The following is a 22,355-nucleotide window of genomic DNA, read 5'->3' on the forward strand; positions in this document are numbered from 1 at the left end:
GGCTGTCTCGTTTTCAGAGCAATCTAGTATTTCCAAAAATTGTAATTTATGACAAACATGTTAAACTCAGTAGGCATTTGCGATCCACCGGTTAAATGACGGACCGAGACTAATCGACACATGTGAAGGGCTGGATGATGAGGCAAAATCCTGAGTATTGCTTGTAGGGCTGCCATAACAAAATGCCACACATCGAGGGGCTTAAACAATAGAAGTTTATTTTGTCTCAGTTCTGGAGGCCAGAAGGCTGAGATCAAGGTGTTGACAGGTTGATTTCTTCTGAGACCTCTCTTCTCCCTCTGTCGTCACATGTTCTTTCCTCAGTGCACGTACATGTCTGTGTCCAATTTCCTTTTTTTTTTAAGGACACTGGGGCATATTGGATTGGGGCTTACTCTAATGTCCTCATTTAACCTTGAGTACCTCTTGAAAGACTCTATCTCCAGATAGTCACAGTTTGAGGTTAGGACTTAAACATATGAATTTGGGATAGGGTGACGTAATTTATCCCATAACATTGCTTTATATGAAATCCTTGCCCAGAGGAGAGGACTGACAGCGGGAACTCCAGAAAAGTAAAAGTAATCAGTCCAAAATGCCATTTAAACAGCTAACCTTAATAGGTGTACAATTTCCTGAAGAAAACTTCATGAAAACAATTTTTTAAAATGATTCAAATAACTTCTTTTTCTTTCAGCTCTCTTTAAATTACCTCAAAATTCTCTTCGCATAGATGTTTGCTGAGTAAATACCTCTTATTTTGCCCAAAATGAAGTTCACCAAAGAAAGTACCCTACACAGAAGGTTCTAACGTGTTTTTATTTATTAGAATTATGAATAGTTAGTTGTCATCCTTCTATCATACATATACAGTGATATTCAAATATCTGATACTAACATAACTTACTGACAAATTCTAATACTGAACACAGAATAGTTCTATATTACCAATAAAAACAAAACCAGTGAGTTTATCTTAGAAAATTTAAATTCGGGCCATTATTTCACAATCTGGAAATCTGAGTAATCCAACTTTACGATGACTTTCTCATTCCTGAAGTTTGCTCTATCGATATGCGATTTGGGACTTCCTCTTGTCTCAAGCCATTCCTGCATATGACGCACTTCAGAGATGGGACCTTGCAATTGTCCTTGCACTGTGCCCTGGTCAGTGTTCTGGACCCAGCCAACCAATCCCAGCTTTTTACCCTCAGCCTAAGGGAAAGAAAAATATGAGAGAGAGAAAAATCCAGTGAGATTGAAAACAGTGCGACTACGATCTGTTGCCAGAATCTTGGCCTAGAATCAAGCCACTGAAACTAATTTGATATTGTCCAGAACAGTCAAAACAGAACTACAGCAAGGAGAATCTCATTGACCTTAACATGAAGAGTTGGCCACTTGACGCCATTTCCTTCTTCTACCCTATAAGACCCAGGCACTAGAAATTTTCATTATGCAATCAGTTTGGTCAAGTACTAAAGACTTAAGTACTAAAGCAAATCAGATGCTTTCAAAATGATTCCCTAAGGCTGATTGTTGTTAGGATACTGGGCTGTATCTTGCTCATTTTCCTTTCTCCTAATCAAGAATCTGGTGGGTATATTAAACAGAAAAAGCATGAAGTTATCTGATCCTTCTCTTTCTCTTTAGCCAGGACCACACCTAAACAAATCCAGATGAACGAGTGTCCATTATATCTTTAAAAATCGGGGCGCCTGGGTGGCTCGGTCGGTTAAGCGTCCGACTTCGGCTCAGGTCATGATCTCACGGTCCGTGTGTTCGAGCCCCGCGTCAGGTTCTGTGCTGACAGCTCAGAGCCCAGAGCCTGTTTCCGATTCTGTCTCTCCCTCTCTCTCTGCCCCTCCCCTGTTCATGCTTTGTCTCTCTCTGTCTCAAAAATAAATAAACGTTAAAAAAAATTTTTTGTTTAAATCATTATTTTCTGGGCAACTCATTCCTGTGTTCTCACTATAGAAAAACTGTCTAACCCAAAGTCTTTATGTTATATCCAAAGCCCACTTTCTATCCTCCTCCTAGGGCAGGAAAAATCATATAGTGATTAGCCTCTGAACATCAAAGTTTCATGAGACTATATAACTATTAGGTTTTTATTTGATTTTCTTTTCTTTCTGTCTAAATAATCACAGCACCTTTAAATTGAAGAAGTTTATGAATACCATCTAATCATTGTAGTTGCTTTTCTCTTAGCCTTTCCAACGTTCTTTCCTTTAAGTCATTAAATTGTGGAATGACTGAAAAACTGGGAAAGGTAGCAATGTTTACAGGTAATTTTTTTTTTTTTTGGTAAAATTTGCAAGCAGAGATATTATAAAATTTATTGTTTTTTTTAAAAAAAATTTTTTTTTTCAACGTTTATTTATTTTTGGGACAGAGAGAGACAGAGCATGAACGGGGGAGGGGCAGAGAGAGGGAGACACAGAATCGGAAACAGGCTCCAGGCTCTGAGCCATCAGCCCAGAGCCCGACGCAGGGCTCGAACTCACGGACCGCGAGATCGTGACCTGGTTGAAGTCGGACACTTAACCGACTGCGCCACCCAGGCGCCCCTAAAATTTATTGTTAAAGTAACCTATGTAAATGGAAGGAATTGGGTTACAAAAGAAAATGGGAGTTAACATGATTGCGTGCCCAAATACCAGAGTAGTGACCTAATAAATATGGGAAATTGCTGCAGTAGGCCAAAGAAAATGTTATGCACGGCAAAACCATGTTTGATGAGAAACTAAAGTATCTATCATATCAGTCATGTTCAAAGCAAAGACATGTTTGTATAATGAACAAAGAGGCTGCCGTCAAATAAGTAACCAATTTAAGGGATACAGAGAAAATTAAGGAATGAAGAAAAATAGAAGATACCTACAGCACGCATTAAGTGCCAAAATGGTGGCATAAAAAAAAAAAAAAATAACAAAAACACAGAGAATGGATTTCAAGGAAGGACTACATCCAATTGACTTTGTATAACAATTGCACTCTTCTGCTTCAAATTAACCTAGGAGGGTCCGATATCCTTAGATCTTAGAAGTTACCTTATATGGTAACTAGATATAATAATGATTATATTAAGTTTTGAGCAGGAGTTTATAAAGTCACAATAACCTTTAAATTGCAATGTGATTCATCTGAACTCCTGAGAGCAGAAAAAAACACTCCCAAGTTTGATTGGTGTTGAGAATGGGAATTTCCTATAGGAGTTTCCTGTAGGTTTTATTTGTGCATTTGATTCTGTTCTTATTTTCTTTTTCTTTTTCCAATTTTTTTTTTGACGTTTATTTATTTTTGAGACAGAGAGATACAGAGCATGAACAGGGGAGGGGCAGAGAGAGAGGGAGACACAGAATCTGAAACAGGCTCCAGGCTCTGAGCTGTCAGCACAGAGCCCGACACGGGGCTCGAACTCACGGACCGTGAGATCGTGACCTGAGCCGAAGTCGGACGCTTAACCGACCGAGCCACCCAGGCGCCCCTATTTTTATTTTTTCAAAAATGTATTTATTTGTTTTGAGAGAGGCAGAGACAGCACAAGTGGGGGAGGGGCAGAGAGGGAGGAAGAGAGAGAGAATCCCAAGCAGGCTGTCAGTGCAGAGCCCAACACAGGGCTTGAACCCACAAAAGCCTGAGATCATGCCCTGAGCCAAAACCAAGAGTTGGATGCTTAACCAACTGAGCCACCCATGTGCCCCTGTTCTTATTTTTATTTTTAAAGTCTATTTATTTATTTTGAGAGAGAAAACAGGGGAGAGTCAGAGAGAGAGAGGGAGGGGCACCTGGGTGGCTCAGTTGGTTGAGCATCTGACTCTTGATTTCCACTCAAGTTATGATCTCACTGTTTGTGGGATCAAGCCCTGTGTTGGGCTCTGCACTGACAGCTCAGAGCCTGCCTGGGATTTTCTCTTTCTCTCTCCCTGGCTTTTGTGTGTGTGCTTTCTCTCTCTCTCTCAAAATGAATACACTATAAATACATACATACATACATACATACATACTTAAAAACCTTTTTTAAAAAAGAAAGAGAGATGGGGCGCCTGGGTGGCGCAGTCGGTTAAGCGGCTGACTTCAGCTCAGGTCATGATCTCACGGTCCGTGAGTTTGAGCCCCACATCGGGCTCTGTGCTGACAGCTCAGAGCCTGGAGCCTGTTTCAGATTCTGTGTCTCCCTCGCTCTGACCCTCCCCCGTTCATGCTCTGTCTCTCTCTGTCTCAAAAAAATAAAATAAACGTTTTAAAAAAATAAATAAATAAAAATAAAAAAGAGAGAGAGAGGGAGAGAATCCCAAGCAGGCTCTGCTTACCACAGAGCCCAACATAGGGCTTGATCTCACAGAAGTAAGATCACAACCTGAGCTGCTATCAAGAGTTGGACGCTTAACCGACTGAGCCACCTAGGTTTCCCTATTCTGTTCTTATTTTTAAATGATAGTATATTTTTAAGTGATAGCATAATGTTGCTGAATCATGTTCAGTTTTGAATATCTATCGAAATAAATGAACAGTGTTTGTTCCTAAGAAAATTACAGGAAGCTAATTCTTCCTCATAACCATATTCTGAAAACATTATTTTAAGGAATATAATCACCAACTCCAGTCTCCATCTAAAAAGAAAGTCCTTGCAGGGGCACCTGGGTGGCTCGGTCAGTTGAGCGTCCGACTTCGGCTCAGGTCATGATCTAGCGGTTTGTGGGTTTGAGCCCCGCGCCGGGCTCTGTGCTGACAGCTCGGAGCCTGGAGCCTGCTTCCGATTCTGTGTCTCCCTCTCTCTCTGCCCCTCCCCTGCTCATGCTCTGTCTCTCAAAAATAAATAAATGTAAATAAATAAATAAACAGAAAGTCCTTTCAGATCAATAACCTAGACTTCCATCTTAGGAAACTAGAAAACGAAGATCAAGCCAAAATTCAAAACAAGCAGAAAGATAAAAATAATAAAGATTAGAGTAGGGGCTAATAAAACAGAGAATGGAAAAAAAGAGGAAAATCACTGAAACAAAAAGTTGGTTCTTTAGAAAGATCAACAAAAATTGCCAAACCTTTAGCTAGACTGATAAAGAAAAAGAGAGAGAAGGCTCAAATTACTAAAATCAGTAATTAAAGAGGGGACATCACCATCAAGCTTACAAAAATAAAAAGGACTATAAGGGAATACCATAAACAATTGGGTAGCAACAAATTACATGACTTAGATGAAAAGGGAAGATTCTTAGAAAGACTCAAACTACTGAAACTGGCCCAAGAAGAAATAGACAATGTGAATAGACGTGTACTAAATAAAGAGACTGACTTAGTAATTTAAAACTTCCCACAAAGAAAAGCCCAGGACTAAACGGCTTCAGAGGTGAATTATATCAAATGTTTAAAGAAGACTCTTTCACGAACCCTTCACAAATTCTTCCACAAAACAAAAGAAAACTCTTCCCAAATCATTCTATTAAGCCAGTATTACCCTCACATCAAAACTGGGCAAAGACATCACAAGAAAAAAAAAAAAAAACCAACCCAAAACTCTAAGCTAATATTAGTTGTGAATATGGATGCAAAACTCAACAAAACATGAACAAACCAAATACAGCAACATATAAAAAGGATGGCACACCAAAGAAAAATTGGGGTTTATCCTAGCAATGCAAGGTTGGTTCAACATAGAAAAATCAATACACTATAGCTTAAAAAATCATATTAATTATAAGCATGATATTAATAAAACAATGTAACATACCATATTAGCAAATAAAACAGAAACCGGATGAAACCAGATGATCATGTCATAGATGAAGGAAAAGCATTTGACAAAATTGAACACTCAAACTCGGAATAGAAGGGAACATCCTCAACCTAATAAAAAGGTATCTGTGAAAAACCCACAGCTAACATCATAACTAATAGTGGAAGGTTGAACACTTTCTCCTGTGATCAGGAACAAGACAAATGGCCCTTGCCACATCTACTTAATATTATACTGGAGGTTCTAGCCAGGGCAGGGAAGAAGAAATAAAAGGCATTCAAAGTGGAAAGGAAGATGTAAAACTACCTTTACTCACAGATGACATTATACAGAAAAATCTTAGGGGATAAACTCACACACACAAATTAGAACTAGTAAACAAGTTCACAAGATTGCAGGATATAAGATGAATATGCAAAAATCAATTGTATTTCTATACACTGTCAACGAACAATGAAAAATGAAACTAAGGGAACAGTTCCATTTATAATAGCATTGAATATAATACATTTCTTTTTTTTTTATTAAAAAAAATTTTTTTTTAACGTTTATTTATTTTTGAGACAGAGAGAGACAGAGCATGAACGGGAAAGGGTCAGAGAGAGGGAGACACAGAATCTGAAACAGGCTCCAGGCTCTGAGCTGTCAGCACAGAGCCCGACGCGGGGTTTGAACTCACGGACCGTGAGATCATGACCTGAGCCGAAGTCGGCCGCTTAACCGACTGAGCCACCCAGGCGCCCCGAATATAATACATTTCTTAGGACTAAATTTAACAAAAGAAGTACCAGATTTACTTATGGACAACTATAAAATATTGTTGAAAGAAATTAAAGAAGATGTAAATAAATGGAAAGACATCCCATGCTCAAAAATGGAAGACAATATTGTTAAGATGACAATACTTCCTAAATTGATCTACAGATTTTTAGAAATTTTTTAAAATGCTTATTTATTTTTGAGAGAACGAGAGATAGAGTGCAAGCAGGGTAGGGGCACAGAGAGAGGGAAACACAGAATCTGAAGCAGGTTCTGAGTTGTCAGCACAGAGCCCAATGCAGGGCTTGAACCCATGAACTGAGAGATCATGACCTGAGCTGAAGTCAGACACTTAATCAACTGAGCCACCCAGGCGCCCCATGATCTACAGATTTTAAGCAGTCTCTATTAAAATCCCAGCTGCCTTCTTGTAGAAATTGACAAATTAATTGTAAGATTCACATGGAAACATAAAGGACCCAGAATAGACAAAAATAATCTTGAAAAGGAAGAACAAATCTGAAGGACTCACACATCCCAATTTCAAAATTTACTTCAAAGCTACAATGATCAAGACAGATTGGCATTGACATAAGGGGTGAGGGGACAGTAGAGAAAGATGGGCTATAATACTGCCGGGTCCTTTCCCTCAACAACTTTAATCTTTGACGCTATCACCTCAATTTACTAAGACACAGGAATTTACACTGCATACTTGGTACCAAAGCTAATTGGAACATAGCTCTTGCTTTAACTTTTCAGCAGTTCTCTTTTTCAACAAGCACTTCATGTATGAGTATGAAACAGGGGGAACTGATTTGCAAGTGATTGGAAAAAGAGGTATGACATACACCATTCATATTTCGAAGATGCAGGATTGAATTTTCTGTCCCATAGTACCAGGACTGTGACACTTCTTGTTCTTCAGTCTTAACTCATTATCTTTGGGGTTGGCAATACAGTGGGAAGGCCTGATATCCTCTTACAGAGACAGAAAGCAAACTGAGATTACAGCAGTGTGTGCAAGTTGAGGGTAGGTGAGTGACATTAAGGCAGAGGTAGAGTCTGGCTGTCAATGGTTTGTTCATGTCCACAATTATTCTCTATTACTCTAGTAGGAATACTAGACTCCATGTTCAATGTTACCATTATGTACCCTGGGATACGTAAGGTATTTTTATTAGAAAAGCTTTAGCTTGAAAAGGTAACTCTTCTTTCAAAGCCATAATGAGTAGGAAGGAATCAAGTGGGGGAATGGGGTAGATGGAAGAAATAAAAGAGGTCTGAAGAAAATGCAGCAGCTGCAGAGGAAACAATTACATAAATTGCATAATTTATCAATAGTTCATCTAAATGCCATCTGACCAATGTTAGCTTTCCTACAAGAATTGTGATCTCGCTTGATGAGGCCACAACAGGGAGAACTGGGAATGCCCTCGATTCCCCTGGGGAAGAGAGACGCTCATTAATAAGTGTTTAGGTACTCTGGTACCATTGTCATGAAAGACCGATAGTAACAGCAGATGATTCTGCCATTTACATTGTATTTCACTCACTACAAAGCATTTTCATACCCATTGCTCTACAAAATACCATGCGGCTACCAGACAGCCAGCATCTCCCAAAACACATTTGTTAGGAACACTGTCTCTTGTTCCCATACACATAGCCTAGCTATGTCCCCAAAGCTTGTAGGCCACATACCTGAGTGTATTTGCGGAAAAACACCCCTTGGACCTTCCCAAAAATCTCATAATCCACTGATATCAGGGTGTCCCCTTCTGCCATGTTCATGCTCATACCTGTCAGGGACCAGAAAAGCAGAAAAGTAAAGGGCTCTGTATCTTATTCCAGGACCCCAAATCCTGAAGAAGAAAGGGCCATACCCACACGTCTCCATCTGTAACCCCTGCGACCTCTCCCTGACATAATGATCCTCGAACTTCAGAGCACAGAAGCGAATACGTGCAAGCGCGGATATTGTAAGTGACAGGAAATCACCCAGGCCAAAGAGCTACGGGTCACAAATGCCCACAGAGGCCCCTGTTGGGGCAATTACCTGCTTATCCAACTACCTTCCTAAACCCATCTCTCACCTGGCTCCCTCTCCATCCCTTCCTCTTCCCATGGACCTGGTGCCCTCGGCCACCAGAATCACCTCCTACCAACATTTTAGGGGTAATCAAACTATGAGCACGCCACGGGGCCCTGTCCCAGGCTCACCCTCCACGTCCTCTTGTCAGGCGCAAGGGACTACACCGGCGACCCACACCCCAACGGTTCCCACAGTCCGGTAACCTCGGCGCCCGGAAGCCTAGAGAACGGCTCCTCCTTCGCTCTCTCCCATGCCCATCACCTCGTATGACCAATCAGAAACGGCGCCCTCGGTCCAGGGCCCGCCCAGAAGGCGGGATTTCCATCGGGCTAGTCTGGGAGCGCCGGTAAACCTTGGGTCCGGGATCTGTCCAGAGTCTTAGCTCTCATTCTACAGACACAGGCCTCCCCCCACCTCGGTGTCTAAGCGCACCCCTTTTCTCATTTTTCTCGTGGGGAGAAAGACACACGTGAAGAAGCACTTGAGATAAATTTACTCACTCAGTGAATATTTACTGAAAGCGTTCTGTGTCCCAGGCACATTTCTAGGTGGTTGACCTACATTAGCGGACAAAAAGGATCACTGGTCGGGAGGAACTTAAATTTTGGAAGTGGGAGATAGATGATAGACATTAAATACCATAAACAAATAAATTGAATAGGACACATTGGCAATCCTGCATTGATTAAGTCTAACAGCATAATTTTTTTTTTTTTTTCCAGCAGCATTTGCTCACTTTGTGTCTCTGAGTTACCCTTTGGTAATTCTCACGATACATCAAACTTTTTAATCATTATCGTATTTGTTATGGTGATCTATGACCAGTGATTATGACTCACTGAAAGCTCAGATAATGGTTAGCATTTTTTAGCAAAGTATTTTTCAAATTAAGGTATGGGCACTTTTTAAAGACATAATGCAATTGCATACTTAATAGACTACAATGTAATACACTGGGGAAGCAATGCATATAAAAGTTATATTTCTATTTGATTCACTTTATCACAACCTTCACTTTATTGCAGTGATCTGGAACAGAGCCCATGATGTCTCTGAGGTATGCCTGGTAACTTTCTGCCCTTTTTCTGTCAGTTCTCTTCAAATTTTGGGCCATGCCCAAGTCTGGAATTGGTAGCAAGGGAGATAAGTGAATAGAGAGGTCCCAACGGCAGTTATTTTTCCTTCTGTGCTTCTGGAAGCTGCCCATGAAATTCTAGCTTACTATGAAAACTCCAAATAATGCTTATCTAAGTCAACCAATCACAAACACAAGCAAAATAACCCACGGCCCTGGAATCACAATTGAATCAATCAATCTAAGCCAAATGACCACAATGCATGAATTTCTTTCCAGAAAAGGGAATTGTCAAGGGGGTCGTGGCTGACGATTGTTAAAAGTACAGTCATCTTGCAGGCATTTGAATACAGCTATCCTTATGATTAAGAATGTATGTGAAGGAAAACTGTGGTGTTTATTGTTCCTCTTTGGACTGCTTGTATACATTACATCCTTTCATAATATAAGACTCCATATGTGATTATTCCAGGAAGGCAGACTTGGCGAGGTGAGGTGGATTTGCAACAGAAGTCATAAAGATTAACCATTTTGCTTGTTCCCCCACTGAAAAGTGAGGATCCAGATCCTGAGGAATCATATAACCTTAGTGGGGGTGAAGGTGGGGTGGGAAGCAGGATTGAATGTTATACTTGGAAATATTTGAAAATAATGCTAAACAGAGTGCCTGACTGATGTTATTTCTTTCTCTAAAATTCATTTTTAATGTTGTTTTTTTTTTTTTGAGAGAGAGAGAGAGAGAGAGAGAACAAGCAGGAGAGGGGCAGAGAGAGAGAGGGAGACACAAAATCTGAAGCAGGCTCCAGGCTCTGAGCTGTCAGCACAGAGCCCAATGTGAGGCTCGAACTCATAAACTGCGAGATCATGACCTGAGCTGAAGTTGGACGCTTAACTGATGGAGCCACCCAGGCGCCCCTGAAAAATTCATTAAAAAAAAAAAAGACAAAAAAATCCCAAAGCAAAACAAAACAAAAAACTAGTTTCTCTATAGAATTAAAAACAAACAAACAAAAAAAAAAAAACACAACTATTGTCTACTACATATGGGACATACGTAGAATATACAAAGAAATATACAAAGATGAATGATATATAATTTTGTCCTCAAATAATTTATTTCGGGGGTGCCTGAGTGGCTCAGTTGGTTGAATGTCTGACATCAGTTCAGGTCACGATCTCACATCTGTGAGTTTGGGCCCCGCATTGGGCTTGCTGCTGTCAGCACAGAGCCCACTTCAGATCTTCTATTCCCCTCTCTCTCTGTCCCTCCCCCTCTCGCACTCTCACTCTCAAAAATAATAAATAGGGGCGCCTGGGTGGCGCAGTCGGTTAAGCGTCCGACTTCAGCCAGGTCACGATCTCGTGGTCCGTGAGTTCGAGCCCCGCGTCAGGCTCTGGGCTGATGGCTCAGAGCCTGGAGCCTGTTTCCGATTCTGTGTCTCCCTCTCTCTCTGCCCCTCCCCCGTTCATGCTCTGTCTCTCTCTGTCCCAAGAATAAATAAACGTTGAAAAAAAAATAATAAATAAAACACTTAAAAATTTTTTAAAGGGTTTATTTAGTATAAGGGATGACTATGCATGCAAATAAAGTGTACAACATGCTCATCAATTTCACGACCATCCACTGAGAGCTCATCATGAGTCAGCCCTGTCCTGCCACAAGGACAGAAGATATCTGAAAGTGCAAAGGAGCAAACAGATTCATTTTGACTGGGAAGATTGGGAAAGTGTTCTTGGAGGAAGCAGCACATCATCCAAGGTTACACAACCATGACCAGTAAGTGATAGAGCTGGGATTTACTTCCAGCAGTCTGAGTACAGAGCCCACTCCCAGAAATGTTACGCTCTCCCACCTTCCAGCGCATGGAACTTGAGGCAAGTTAGTACTGCTGAGATAAGAAAGTGGGGGGGGGGGGCGGGGAGTGCAAGTAGTCAGGTGTGGCTGGACCAGGGGTTCTCAACCCTGGCTGAACAATAGAACATTGGGGGAAGCTTCTCAAAATACCAATACCCAGGTCTCACCCCAGAAATCGCTTTCCAGGGAGTCCTAAAGCTCAGCCAGGGGTGCTACCCACTGGGCTAGACTCTGGAGAGGCAGGGCTGGAAAGGTAGACTGGACCTCATCTGGCAGATCCAAAAACCACGTTAAATTATGTGTTCCAACTTGAAGGGGAAAGATAAAGAAGGTATAAGTAAAGATATAGGTAAAGAAGAAGCCACTAGGTAGGAGAATGATGGGGGTCGGAGGTAGTAGGATAACTGCTCTGGCAGCAGCATAAAAAATGAGCTTTGGGAACAGATGTTGCAAGCAAGAATAGCAATTAGGAGAGTGATGCTGTCTGAATGGAAACTGAGGAAGAACTCACCAAGGGCAGTAGAAATATAAAGGAACAGTCACAGGGGCGCCAGGACGGCTCACTTGGTTTAGCAACCGACTCTAGGTTTCGGCTCAGGTCATGATCTCATGGTTGGTGAGTTTGAGCCCTGCATTGGGTTCTGTGATGTTTGAGCCTGTTTGGCATTCTTTTGCTCCCCCTCTTTCTCTGCTGTGCGCACACACACACACACACACACACACACTCAAAATAAATAAATAAATGTAAAAAAAAACAAAACAAAACAAGAAACAGTCATGTATGAGACATTGCAGAATAAATTCAACAGAACCTGCTGACTAGTGAAACAGAAGGGGTGACCAAAGGGAAGGAGTGGAAGACGACACGCTATCAGCATGAAGGAGAACCCCGGACAAGAAGTAGATGGGGAAACGGGGAGATGATCATTAGTTTGTTTTCTGTCATACCGAGTTTGAGGTTCCTGAGGAACGCTCATGTGAAGGTGATACACGGGCTGTTGGAAATTTGAGTCTGTAACTAAGGAGAGAGTGTTAAGGTGGATATCATTTAAACATAGGTGAGACCAGAAATGTCAGCATTTGGTTGAAATCATTAAGGAAGAGAATGTCTGGAACTGCATATATATGAGAAACCAGAGGGCTTTGGAGAGCACCAAATTTGGGAGGCAGGTGAGGAAAAGACATAAACGTCAGAGACCTGGAAGAAGATGGAGGAAGCACATGAAAGAAGAAACCAAGAAGACATCAGAGCAAGTGAGAAGAGAGTTCCAAGGGAGGGAAAAATCAATGATGGCAGATGAATAGGCTGAAGAAACAGCTTTTGTCTTTGGCTATCGGGAAGACGAGAGAGTGGGGACCGCAAATGTACAGCTATCTATTAAGAAGTCTTGTGGAGAAGAGGAGAAATGAAGGGGAACCTAAGATGAGAAGCGGCAGGGCACGGGAAGGGAGGTTTGTTTTGCAGGGGAAAGTTAAACATATGTTAAGACCAAAGAGAAGGAGTGTGGGGGTAGATACAACTTGAGGTAAACAAGATGGAGGGATACAGTGATGGAGGCAATTCCTGGCGGGTACCGGAAGGGACTAACTCAACAGAACTCCTGCGAAGACAAAGATTCTTTCCCCTCAGAAACAAGAGGGAAGGAATGCAAGATGGAGGGGGGCACCCTGGGAAATTCTGGCAGAGTGGAGGGGAGCTGTAGGAGTTGATGACAGGCAGGCCAGATGTTGAGATAATTGGGACCGTCGGAGTAGCGGGAAACGTCTGAAACTGCATATATAGAGAAAGCAGTAGAATCAGCTAGGAAAGAAAAGAAGGAATCAGAAAGGACTGCCCCGGAGGGCCCACCAAGGAATTTCTCTGAAACATATAAAGCTGTAATATGACATGTTGAAGCATTAACACCGACTACTGCTGTCCATTTTATTTCCCATGTGCATTAATCTTTTGAGTAGTTACAGGAAAAAAGTAAACTGCCTGTTTCAAACAGCTTACACAAATGAACTGAAGCCTGAAGACAAATAAACGCTCTTCTAATGTTAACAAGTTATAGAATACCATTTAGTGTTGAAACCAAGTTATACAGATTATTTTCGATCTGGTAGTTCACTTTATTATCATTACACTTGGCTGAGTCACTGTTGGGCCCCACAAAGAGACGGCCAGAGTTACCACGTGAGAGTAAAACATTATATCAAAATAATTAGCTTGGCTACAAAAACTACCTCGGAGAGATACTGAGTAGCAAAACCTAGCCAAGTTGCTAAAATTTGACCGCAAGTTCCACACTAGTGGGGAAGAAAAGCACAGATGGACAGCCATACCTGGGGCCCGTACAAAGCAGCCGAGCGTGCTAAGAAAGGCTATCAGCAGGCCCACTCCCGCTAAGTGGGCGGACACCGGAATCCTGCGGCAGAACGTCTCCAGGGCACATCTAGGGGCTCTGTCTTTTGCCAGAGAAGGGCACACCCCAGGGTCTGGGAGCATCGTTCTCAGAAAAATACAAGTTCTTTGATGGAGCCCCAGAAGAGCCTCTCCCGCCCCCTCTCCCGTTCCCCAAGGGCAGGGCGGGACAGAGCTGCAGAGTTGGCCGGACACCGGGTCAAGTGACACTCAAACTGACCACACCCCCCCTCCCCCCGCGGGCCGCTCCCGACCGCATGCGGACTGCGCCTGCGCGCGCCGGCCGGGCAGCGTTCGCGGCTAGAGAAGGGGCGGGGCGCGCACGCGCTCCCGTCTCCAGGCAACGGGAATAACAGAGGCCACCTGAGAGCGCCTGCGCGGCGGTCGGTTGAGGTGGGGGTCTGGTCTGGAAAACTAAGTCCTGGTGCTTCCCCCGAGCAGGAACGGTCGCCAGTGACTCAGGTACGCGGAAGGGGGGGCCAGACATGGGGTCAGCGCCTCGACCCCCCCCAAGGGCTCCATGGACAGAAGAGCGAGGGCTTGTTCCCACAGCGGAATCCCCAGTGGGGGCGCCCCGGCTGACCTCGTAGCACAGAGCGTGACTTCGGCATTCCGGATCTAAAAGCTGCAGCGGCCAGGTCAGGTGGCCCCCAGCTCTCAGGTTACAGACCTTCCGCCGTCCGCACCGCCGGGACTTCTTGGGTGAGAGTTTGGCAGCCAGGCACCTGCTGCAGGCCCTGAGCGGCCTCTGTGTTTGGAGTCAAGCACGGTGCCAGCAAGAGCCAAGCCCTGAGAGCTCTCTTGTGCCAGTCACTTACCTCTGGGCCTTAGTTTACTTACCTGTGAAATGATAGGGCTGGATTCGGAGTCCTAAGGTCCCTAAATGCCAGTCATGTAACTGAGCGAAACGTTCAGTTTATGGGTGAAGAACCGAGCCAGCAAGGGGAAGCTGCTTGTGCTGTGTCACAGGCCTAAACCTTGACTTTCAATTCGATAGCTCTTGCCATTAAATCTTTCCACCCATCCATACTGCGTATGGCAGGAGCATCACTGTGTATGGCAGAGGCTGGTACTGGAATAAAGCTAGGTGGCAGGAACACCCGTGTCACGTTCGTTTTTCTATTCTCAGGACCTAGTTAATTCCCACAGGAATAACTAGTTATTTCCCACAGGAAATAATAAGCATTCACCAAATGCTTATTGGAGGAAAGCTCTGGCATACCCAACAACACTGTTCCTAAGAAGTTCAAGAGAATATGTAGGTAGGACAAATGTGGAAACAGTTTACTTTAGCAGCTGGGGTGAACCTCAGACAAACTCCTTACAGATATCTGGTTTAAATCTCCCCTAGGCTTCAGTCCAGTCCCTGAATGGCTGGTCTCCAGTTGGCGCCACATCTGCCTGTGGGCGTTATGCTCCCATATAATAAAGCGGAAGCTCCAGGGCTCCTCTCAGCTAAGCAAGAGCCCTGTGAAAAAGGTGACTCTTCTCAGCGGTCCTCAATGGGGCACCCAAGGAACAATTTCCAGCAGAAGCTTTTGAGCAACAAAGAGCTGATGCCGGAGAATCTCTACACTCCCTCCAAATGGAACACGTACAGCAAAGCTTGGAGCTACTCCTATCCCCAGTGTGTTGGAATCAGCCAGCAGGATTCCAGAAGCAGTCCCCAGGGCCAAGCAAAGGGTTTGTTTTACTCATCAGATCCTCAGTCCTGGTATCCCAAAGCAGATAACCAGGAATTCATCCCCCTTACAAAGAAGCGAGTTGGGGTGGACCGGGCATACCCACTGAAACCTGTGTTCCACAGGAAGTCTCATAGTACGAGTGAGGCTGCCATTGATGGGGACCAGAATGTCTCTCCAAGACCCCCTGAACCAAGAGGGTTTCCATACAGCAGCGTTGGTTCAAGGAACTGGGAGAATTCATCTGGGGTTTGTGCTGTTGCTGCCACACAGGAGGAGAGGGCCGTGGCACATCCCAACAGGACTGAACGGGTGCAGATCCAAAGACTAGAAGCTGCAGGGGAGAGCTTACGGGAGGAAATCCGAAGAAAAGAGACCCTCCTAAGGGAAAAGCTGAAGAAGACAGAGGAGGAACTCAGAAGGATCCAGAAAGAAAAGGAACAGGCTAAGGAAAATGAAAAAAGAGAGCTACAGAGAATGACACTCCCCAGGAGGAGAGTTAAAGGTAATAGCAACACCACATACAAATCTACCTTCTCCCCAGAACTGGGGGCTGAGGAGGTCTTCAGCAGACACAGGGGAGAGGATGAAACTAGAGGATGGCCTCAAGAAAATTCTAGTCCACTCCAGTTCTCTGATTATGGAATACAGAAGCTCAAAAGGGAAAGACTGGTGGCAAGCAATAACAAAATCCGAGACTTAGTCTCAGGGCCACCAAAAGAGTTCTCTCAGTCTTCAGGAGTGCCAGGCCGTGCTTCACGGGGACCCACCAGCAATTCTAGTCTGTCTAGGGCACCAGACTCCTCAGTTTCCAGCTGTTCTACCGAGGAGCCAGAACTTGGCGAATGTAGCCATTGTGGACGCAAGTTCCTGTTGCTCAGACTGGAGAGACACTCCAACGCCTGCAGTAGGATGCAGAGTTCCAAGAGGAAAGTGTTTGACTCCTCCAAGGCCCGGGCCAAGGGCACAGAACTAGAGCAGTACTTGAACTGGAAGGGATCAGCCTCAGTCCAGGTAACAAGGGCAGGGCCTTATGGATTTGACTTTGAGTGGGGATCATTGTAAAGGGACTGTTATATCAGTTTTCTTTAGAAAAAGTTCATGTGTCATATAGGGAGAGAGTGAGAATGAACATTTATTGATTACAACTGCGTGCCAGGCACTGTAATGGTAGCTTTTCATAAGACCCCCACCACAACCCTTTGGGGGTTTCACTGTCTCTTATTTTATCAATTCAAAAATCAAGTCTCAGAGAATTTTACTTACTTGAGATCACAAAAGGCTTTAAATGGCTGAGTCAGCCTATAAATCTGGGTTGGAATGACTTCAAAATCTAGACTTAAAAAATATTATGTCCTATTGATTATAAAAGTAATAAATGTTTACTACAGAAAATGTAAAAGATGGGAAAAATATAAAGAAAAACCACGCAGCTGTTCAACCCGCCCCCCCCCCCGCCCCGAGAGAATTCCTTGCTCTTTGCAATGTATGTTCTGCCACCTCCCAAGATTAGGATTTGTTACTAACTCCTATAACCATATCTACTTTTTCAAGATTAGCTCAATTTTGATATACCTTCTTAGTAAGTATATAAAACACAATTAAGTTTGCACTTTTGGTTAACATTCCAACTGCAGAAAAACTAGGTTGTAAAAAAACCATGAGACGCTTCCGTGGTAAGGTTAGGGGTACCTCACAGGCACATCTGGACAGTCAGATCTGGAGAAGATTGTCTGTCTCATGGATCAGTCCACTACGCCGCCATGGTTATGCCCCTTGGTTTTTCAATGAGTGTTTGCCAAAGTGTGGCCTGCTGGCAAATGCTTTTTATTTTAGTAGTTTTAGTGTGCGTTAGAAAAATATAACATCATATGAAGCCCGTGGTGTCTAGGAATCATGAACTTAAAAGAAAAATATGAAGTAATCTATAGTAAGGGGAATAAAATGAAAGTGGTAGGCAAATGATCAAAGTTTGGGAAAGCCTAGACCACATGACCTCAAAGCTCCATCCAACTCTACTTTTCTAAAAAAAAATATGAGAGCATATTCTGTTTTCATTTCTTTTCAACACTCCCTTTGCTGCACTAGCACGTCTTGTCCGTAAGCACTTTACAGCTTCCATGCATATTGCTGGGGCCTTTGACAACTCAAACTTATGTGGTGGCTGTTAGGAGAAGTCATTTGTAGTTATTTCTTTCAGTACTGTTTGGAAGATCACCACAAGAAAGTCCCTTCTGGGTTCAGAGATAATCTGCCTGAGGTCCAGTTTCCAAAATTTTGCTCTTGCAGATAATGATATGATCACCAGTTTTCCTGCTCTTGCCTGTTTTCTTTCTGGTCAACCCAATAACCCACTGGGGTCTTCTCTGTCCCACTATAGCGGTTATTTCTGGCCAGCACCTAAAAGAATCTTGTGTTTCTTAAATTCCTAAATACATCAGGAGTGAAGCAAAAGAATTGAGTTTCTGAGATCAGACCCCCTAGCTTTGTGGAAACTCATTAGGGGCAGTATGTTGCACTGAGGACACCAAAGCAGAAAGGGTCTAGATTGAGATGCGCTCCGCTCCTTGGAATGTCCTAAGTCTTATTCGAAAGCTTTATGCCTTTGGAAGCTGAGTGGTTTGTATCTCCCTCTTACTCGTCTGGTGTACTCATGAGAGTAGGTGATTTTCCTTGAGTCCTTTAATGTTCCCATAACTTCTAGTCTCCAGTCTGGAGACTCTCCAGTCTCTCCACTGGACCTTAAGCATTTGAGCAAAGGCCAACATCTTTGTGCTTTGTGATTGATGAGTGTTAACTGAATAAAATTTCAATATGATGAATTCAGTGTAACTATCATATAGTTGAGGAACTTCTCCCTAATTCAATTCTCTTTAAAGTTCCTGGATTCCATCTCTAACACTCAGATTCTCTTGTCTTCTTGTCTGTTTCATTCAGTAAGACTCTCTCCTGAAGGATCCTTTTCCTTTGATAATATCTCTTCCTGTTATTCATCATTAATGATGTCAGATCACCAAGCGGCTACTTGCCTTCTTTCTTCTGAAGAATTAATTTTACACTAATCTAAATCATACTTGAATACATTTTAAAAATCATGTACTGAGTGACGTATAAGGTAGATAAGCAGGATCCTGCTTCACCCCTCCATCCTAACCTGGCCCCCAGCAGCAGCCTTCAGTTCTGAAAGATGACTTCTTCGATATGTATTTCCATATTTCTCAATATGCTTATTTTCTTGATTAACCCATTTTACACATCATCTGTTGACTTCCTCTTATGAGTGCTGTGGGTAAAGCTTTCTCTCACATCTCCTCTCTTTTTACTTTTCTCTTTCCCTTCTCCTTCCATTGTAGTGGAATCACAATTTTGCATTAAACCAGTAATCAGCTTTTCCATGATAATAACCACATAAATGTTGTTCACTCAACAGTGAACAAATTCTGCCTCTGCCCACATGAACCTGGAATTAGTAGTTGACTCATGTTTTCATTTGCTTGGTTTCTTGCATACCGGTCTCTAGTTTTTTCCCCTAAATGATCCATCTGATGTCAGACACCTGTTAATGTTTTTGTAAATGTTCAAACACCTCTTATAATCCATCAATTTGATTTTTTTTTTTTTAATTTTGGAAACCTCCCTCCCACCACTCTTTTTCCTCCTGTACCAGTCTGGACTGGTTATTTTCTAGACCTGGTGCAGACCTATTGTTTTAGGATTTCTATTTGTTCCTCTTATGTGTTGGGTCCCATTTCCAGCTTCTTATGTCTTCCTTCTCTTGCCTTACTTTTTGCGTTGCTGAAGCTTTCAAGAAATGTGCTTGGGAGGCATGTTTTTTTGTCTCGGAATGAATGAAAATATCTATATAATAGCATTATATTTGATGGATGACTTGGCCAGGTATAGAATTCTAGGTAGAAAATGAATTTCTATTCGAACTTCTAAGGCATTTTTTCCCACTAGCTTTTAGCCTCCAATGTTACTTTTGAGAAATCTGATGCTGTTTTGCTTCCGCTGCCCAATATGAAACCTCTTTTGGTGTTTCTCTTTTTCCAAAAGCTTACAGGATTCTCTATTCTGAAATTTTACAATGATTGTGTTGGATACTTGGTAGGCCATTTCAATTTCATGAGCAGTCACCTTAATTCTAGGAATGTTTATTGTTATTATTTCTTTAATAATTTCCTCCTTGTGCTTTTTCTGTTCTTTTTGAAACTCCTATTGGTCAGGTGTTGGATTTCTTGGATTGGCTTTTTAATTTTGTAATCTTACCTACTTTCTATCTTGATCTTTTTTCTCATTTGGAGTAATTTTCATGACAGTATTTTACATTTCTGTTTTTATTTTTAGCTATCACAGTTTTTAATTTTTTTAAATTTACATCCAAATTAGTTAGCATATAGTGAAACAATGATTTCTGGAGTAGATTCCTTAATGCCCCTTACCCATTTAGCTCCCCCCCCCCACAACCCCTCCAGTAACCCTCAGTTTATTCTCCATATTTATGAGTCTCTTCTGTTTTGTCTCCCTCCCTGTTTTTAGATTATTTTTGTTTCCCTTATGTTCATCTGTTTTGTCTCTTAAAGTCCTCATATGAGTGAAGTCATATGATTTTTGTCTTTATCTGACTAATTTCACTTAGCATAATACCCTCCAGTTCCATCCACGTAGTTGCAAATGGCAAGATTTCATTCTTTTTGATTGCCAAGTGATACTCCATTGTATATATATATATATATCACATCTTCTTTATCCATTCATCCATCGATGGACATTTGGGCTCTTTCCATACTTTGACTATTGTTCATAGTGCTGCTATAAACATGGGGGTGCATGTGTCCCTTCGAAACAGCACACCTGTATCCCCTGGATAAATGCCTAACAGTGCAATTGCTGGGTCGTAGGGTAGTTCTGTTTTTAGTTTTTTGAGGAACCTCCATACTGTTTTCCAGAGTGGCTGCACCAGCTTGCATTCCCATATCATAGTTTTAATTTATAGTAGTTCCTTCTGGTTCTCTGGTTGTAAGTTTTCTTCTACCTGCTTTTTTGCTGTTTCCTGAGGGAGGAGGAACGAGTTCATGTACTTGTTTTTGTTTCTCTCCTGTTAGAGCTTTACTCAAATATCTGGTGATCCTAGGCTGTCCATTCATATTTAAGTGAGGCTTGTTCATATTAGGGTTATCAAATAGTGAACCTTTGCATTGGGGTCCCTCAGGGTCAGCATCTAATGGCTTTTCTCTCAACTGCTTGGTGCATCCAGAGAACTCTTGTCTCCTACAAGGGTGCCAATGTGTTTGATATCCTGGGAGCAGAGTGGGGGAAACAGACCGACAGTTCCATAATTTGTCGTGTATACTTGCACTTAATCCCAATTCTCAGTCTCAATATTAACCCTGTTCGCTACTGTGCCTGGACTTCCTGAGTCCGAAACCTGTCTGGTTCAGTTTCTCCAGAGAATAAAGCCCTGTTCTTCTGTGAGGGTGCTGGAAGTGATGGAAACTTGGTTGTGCAAGATGGCAGAGGGGCCCCGGGACCCACTTTATTCTTGCCATGCACATTCTCGTGAGCACCGAGCCTCCCAGTACTCTCCTCCTTGGCAGGCCCTTAGCTTAAGTGCCTCCACTCTGGCAAGTCAGCTCTGCTGCCCTTTCCTGTTCTCTTTGACCTTATGGGTGAACACCCTTTACATTTCCTTGCTGTCTTTCTGATGACGACTCAGGAGACGAGGTAAACTCCAAGTTGAATGATCAGCCTTCCTCCTACTTACAGGCTGAACCTCCTCGGAAGAGCAACTGGAGACAGAAGCATGAGTCTTTCATCTGTACCCTCCGTCAGGCTCGAGAAGTCCAGCAGGTAATTGCCAAAGGTGGAAACCCCTCAGACTTGCCTCCTATCCTGCCTGCAGAAAATCCAGATTATATTCAGTGTCCTCACTGTAGTCGCCACTTTGCCCCCAAGGTGGCTGAGCGGCACATTCCCAAGTGTAAGACCATCAAGAACCGGCCTCCACCTCCAAGGAAGCATCCCAGTTGAGCGGACAACAGTGGAAGCCTCCTTGATAATTCAGAAGGCTCTGCTTCTCTTCAGCAGTAAATGGGAATAGAACAATTTGATGGAAAACAGAACTAAAAGTTTTATACCTCCCCCATCTGCCTGCAGAGCTTCAATCAGTGAGGAGAGACCCTTTGCTAAGCAGCAGGAGGCAAAAGGAAGCCTCAGCTTCCCACTAAATTACCAGCTCAGGCTGGTGTGCCTTGTTATTGCCCTAAAAACAGATGGCTGAAGACACTCGAGAGGCGAGCGGGCTACATTAAAGCTCTGTTCTTGCAAGCCCGACTCGTGATGTGTGCTGGTTAAGTGCCTGCATTCGCTCTGCCTTCTTGCCGCTGCCTCTGCGTGTATGTCTGTGGTTCCAGTTAACTCTTCTCTTGCAGGAAGTTGGTTCATTACATTGAGTTGGGTCAGAGGATCATGATCACCCAGGTGGTATCTTATGAAAGATAATACGATTTTGCCGTTAAGGCAAATGGAAATTTATCCTTGACCTCCCCGATGCATGGTCCTGCCAAAAGCTAATACAAGTCGGTAAGGTTAGGGTGCCAGTATATCCTAAATCCTCCTGTGGTTACTGTGTACTAAAGGGAAACTCATCTTTATGTGCTTTACAGGGTAAAGGGTGGGGGGGAGCACCCTGTATGTCTCAGTAGTTGTTCTTTTCTAATGGATTTCATGTCAAAAAAAAAAAAAA

General features: G+C 42.9%; 2 protein-coding genes across 7 annotated transcripts; one reads left to right on the plus strand and one right to left on the minus strand.

The window, feature by feature from the left end:
• Window positions 1–800: 800 nt before the first annotated feature.
• ACYP1 (acylphosphatase 1) lies at window positions 801–14,099 on the minus strand. 3 transcript variants are annotated; one of them, XM_040477739.1, is made up of 3 exons: window positions 13,850–14,099; window positions 8,204–8,301; window positions 801–1,215 (listed from the first exon to the last, which is right to left on the minus strand). In XM_040477739.1, the coding sequence occupies exons 1-3, from the start codon at window positions 14,010–14,012 to the stop codon at window positions 1,000–1,002; spliced, it is 477 nt and encodes a 158-aa protein (XP_040333673.1). In that variant the 5' UTR covers window positions 14,013–14,099; the 3' UTR covers window positions 801–999. The 3 variants fall into 3 exon arrangements, with proteins under 3 accessions (XP_040333673.1, XP_040333676.1, XP_040333674.1); XM_040477742.1 differs by lacking the exon at window positions 13,850–14,099 and adding an exon at window positions 12,036–12,174; XM_040477740.1 differs by lacking the exon at window positions 13,850–14,099 and adding an exon at window positions 8,723–8,849.
• Window positions 14,100–14,286: 187 nt separating this feature from the next.
• On the plus strand, window positions 14,287–22,355 carry ZC2HC1C (zinc finger C2HC-type containing 1C). Of its 4 annotated transcripts, none has more exons than XM_040477738.1 (4): window positions 14,291–14,390; window positions 15,058–16,624; window positions 21,377–21,460; window positions 21,566–22,355. In XM_040477738.1, the coding sequence occupies exons 2-4, from the start codon at window positions 15,299–15,301 to the stop codon at window positions 21,638–21,640; spliced, it is 1,485 nt and encodes a 494-aa protein (XP_040333672.1). In that variant the 5' UTR covers window positions 14,291–14,390; window positions 15,058–15,298; the 3' UTR covers window positions 21,641–22,355. The 4 variants fall into 4 exon arrangements, with proteins under 4 accessions (XP_040333670.1, XP_040333672.1, XP_040333671.1 ...); XM_040477737.1 differs by having other exon boundaries at window positions 15,058–15,190; window positions 15,280–16,624; window positions 21,377–22,355; XM_040477736.1 differs by having other exon boundaries at window positions 14,287–14,390; window positions 15,280–16,624; window positions 21,377–22,355.

This window comes from Herpailurus yagouaroundi, unplaced genomic scaffold, assembly GCF_014898765.1.
Source record: "Herpailurus yagouaroundi ecotype Mexico unplaced genomic scaffold, PumYag 141, whole genome shotgun sequence".
Taxonomy (NCBI): domain Eukaryota; kingdom Metazoa; phylum Chordata; class Mammalia; order Carnivora; family Felidae; genus Herpailurus; species Herpailurus yagouaroundi.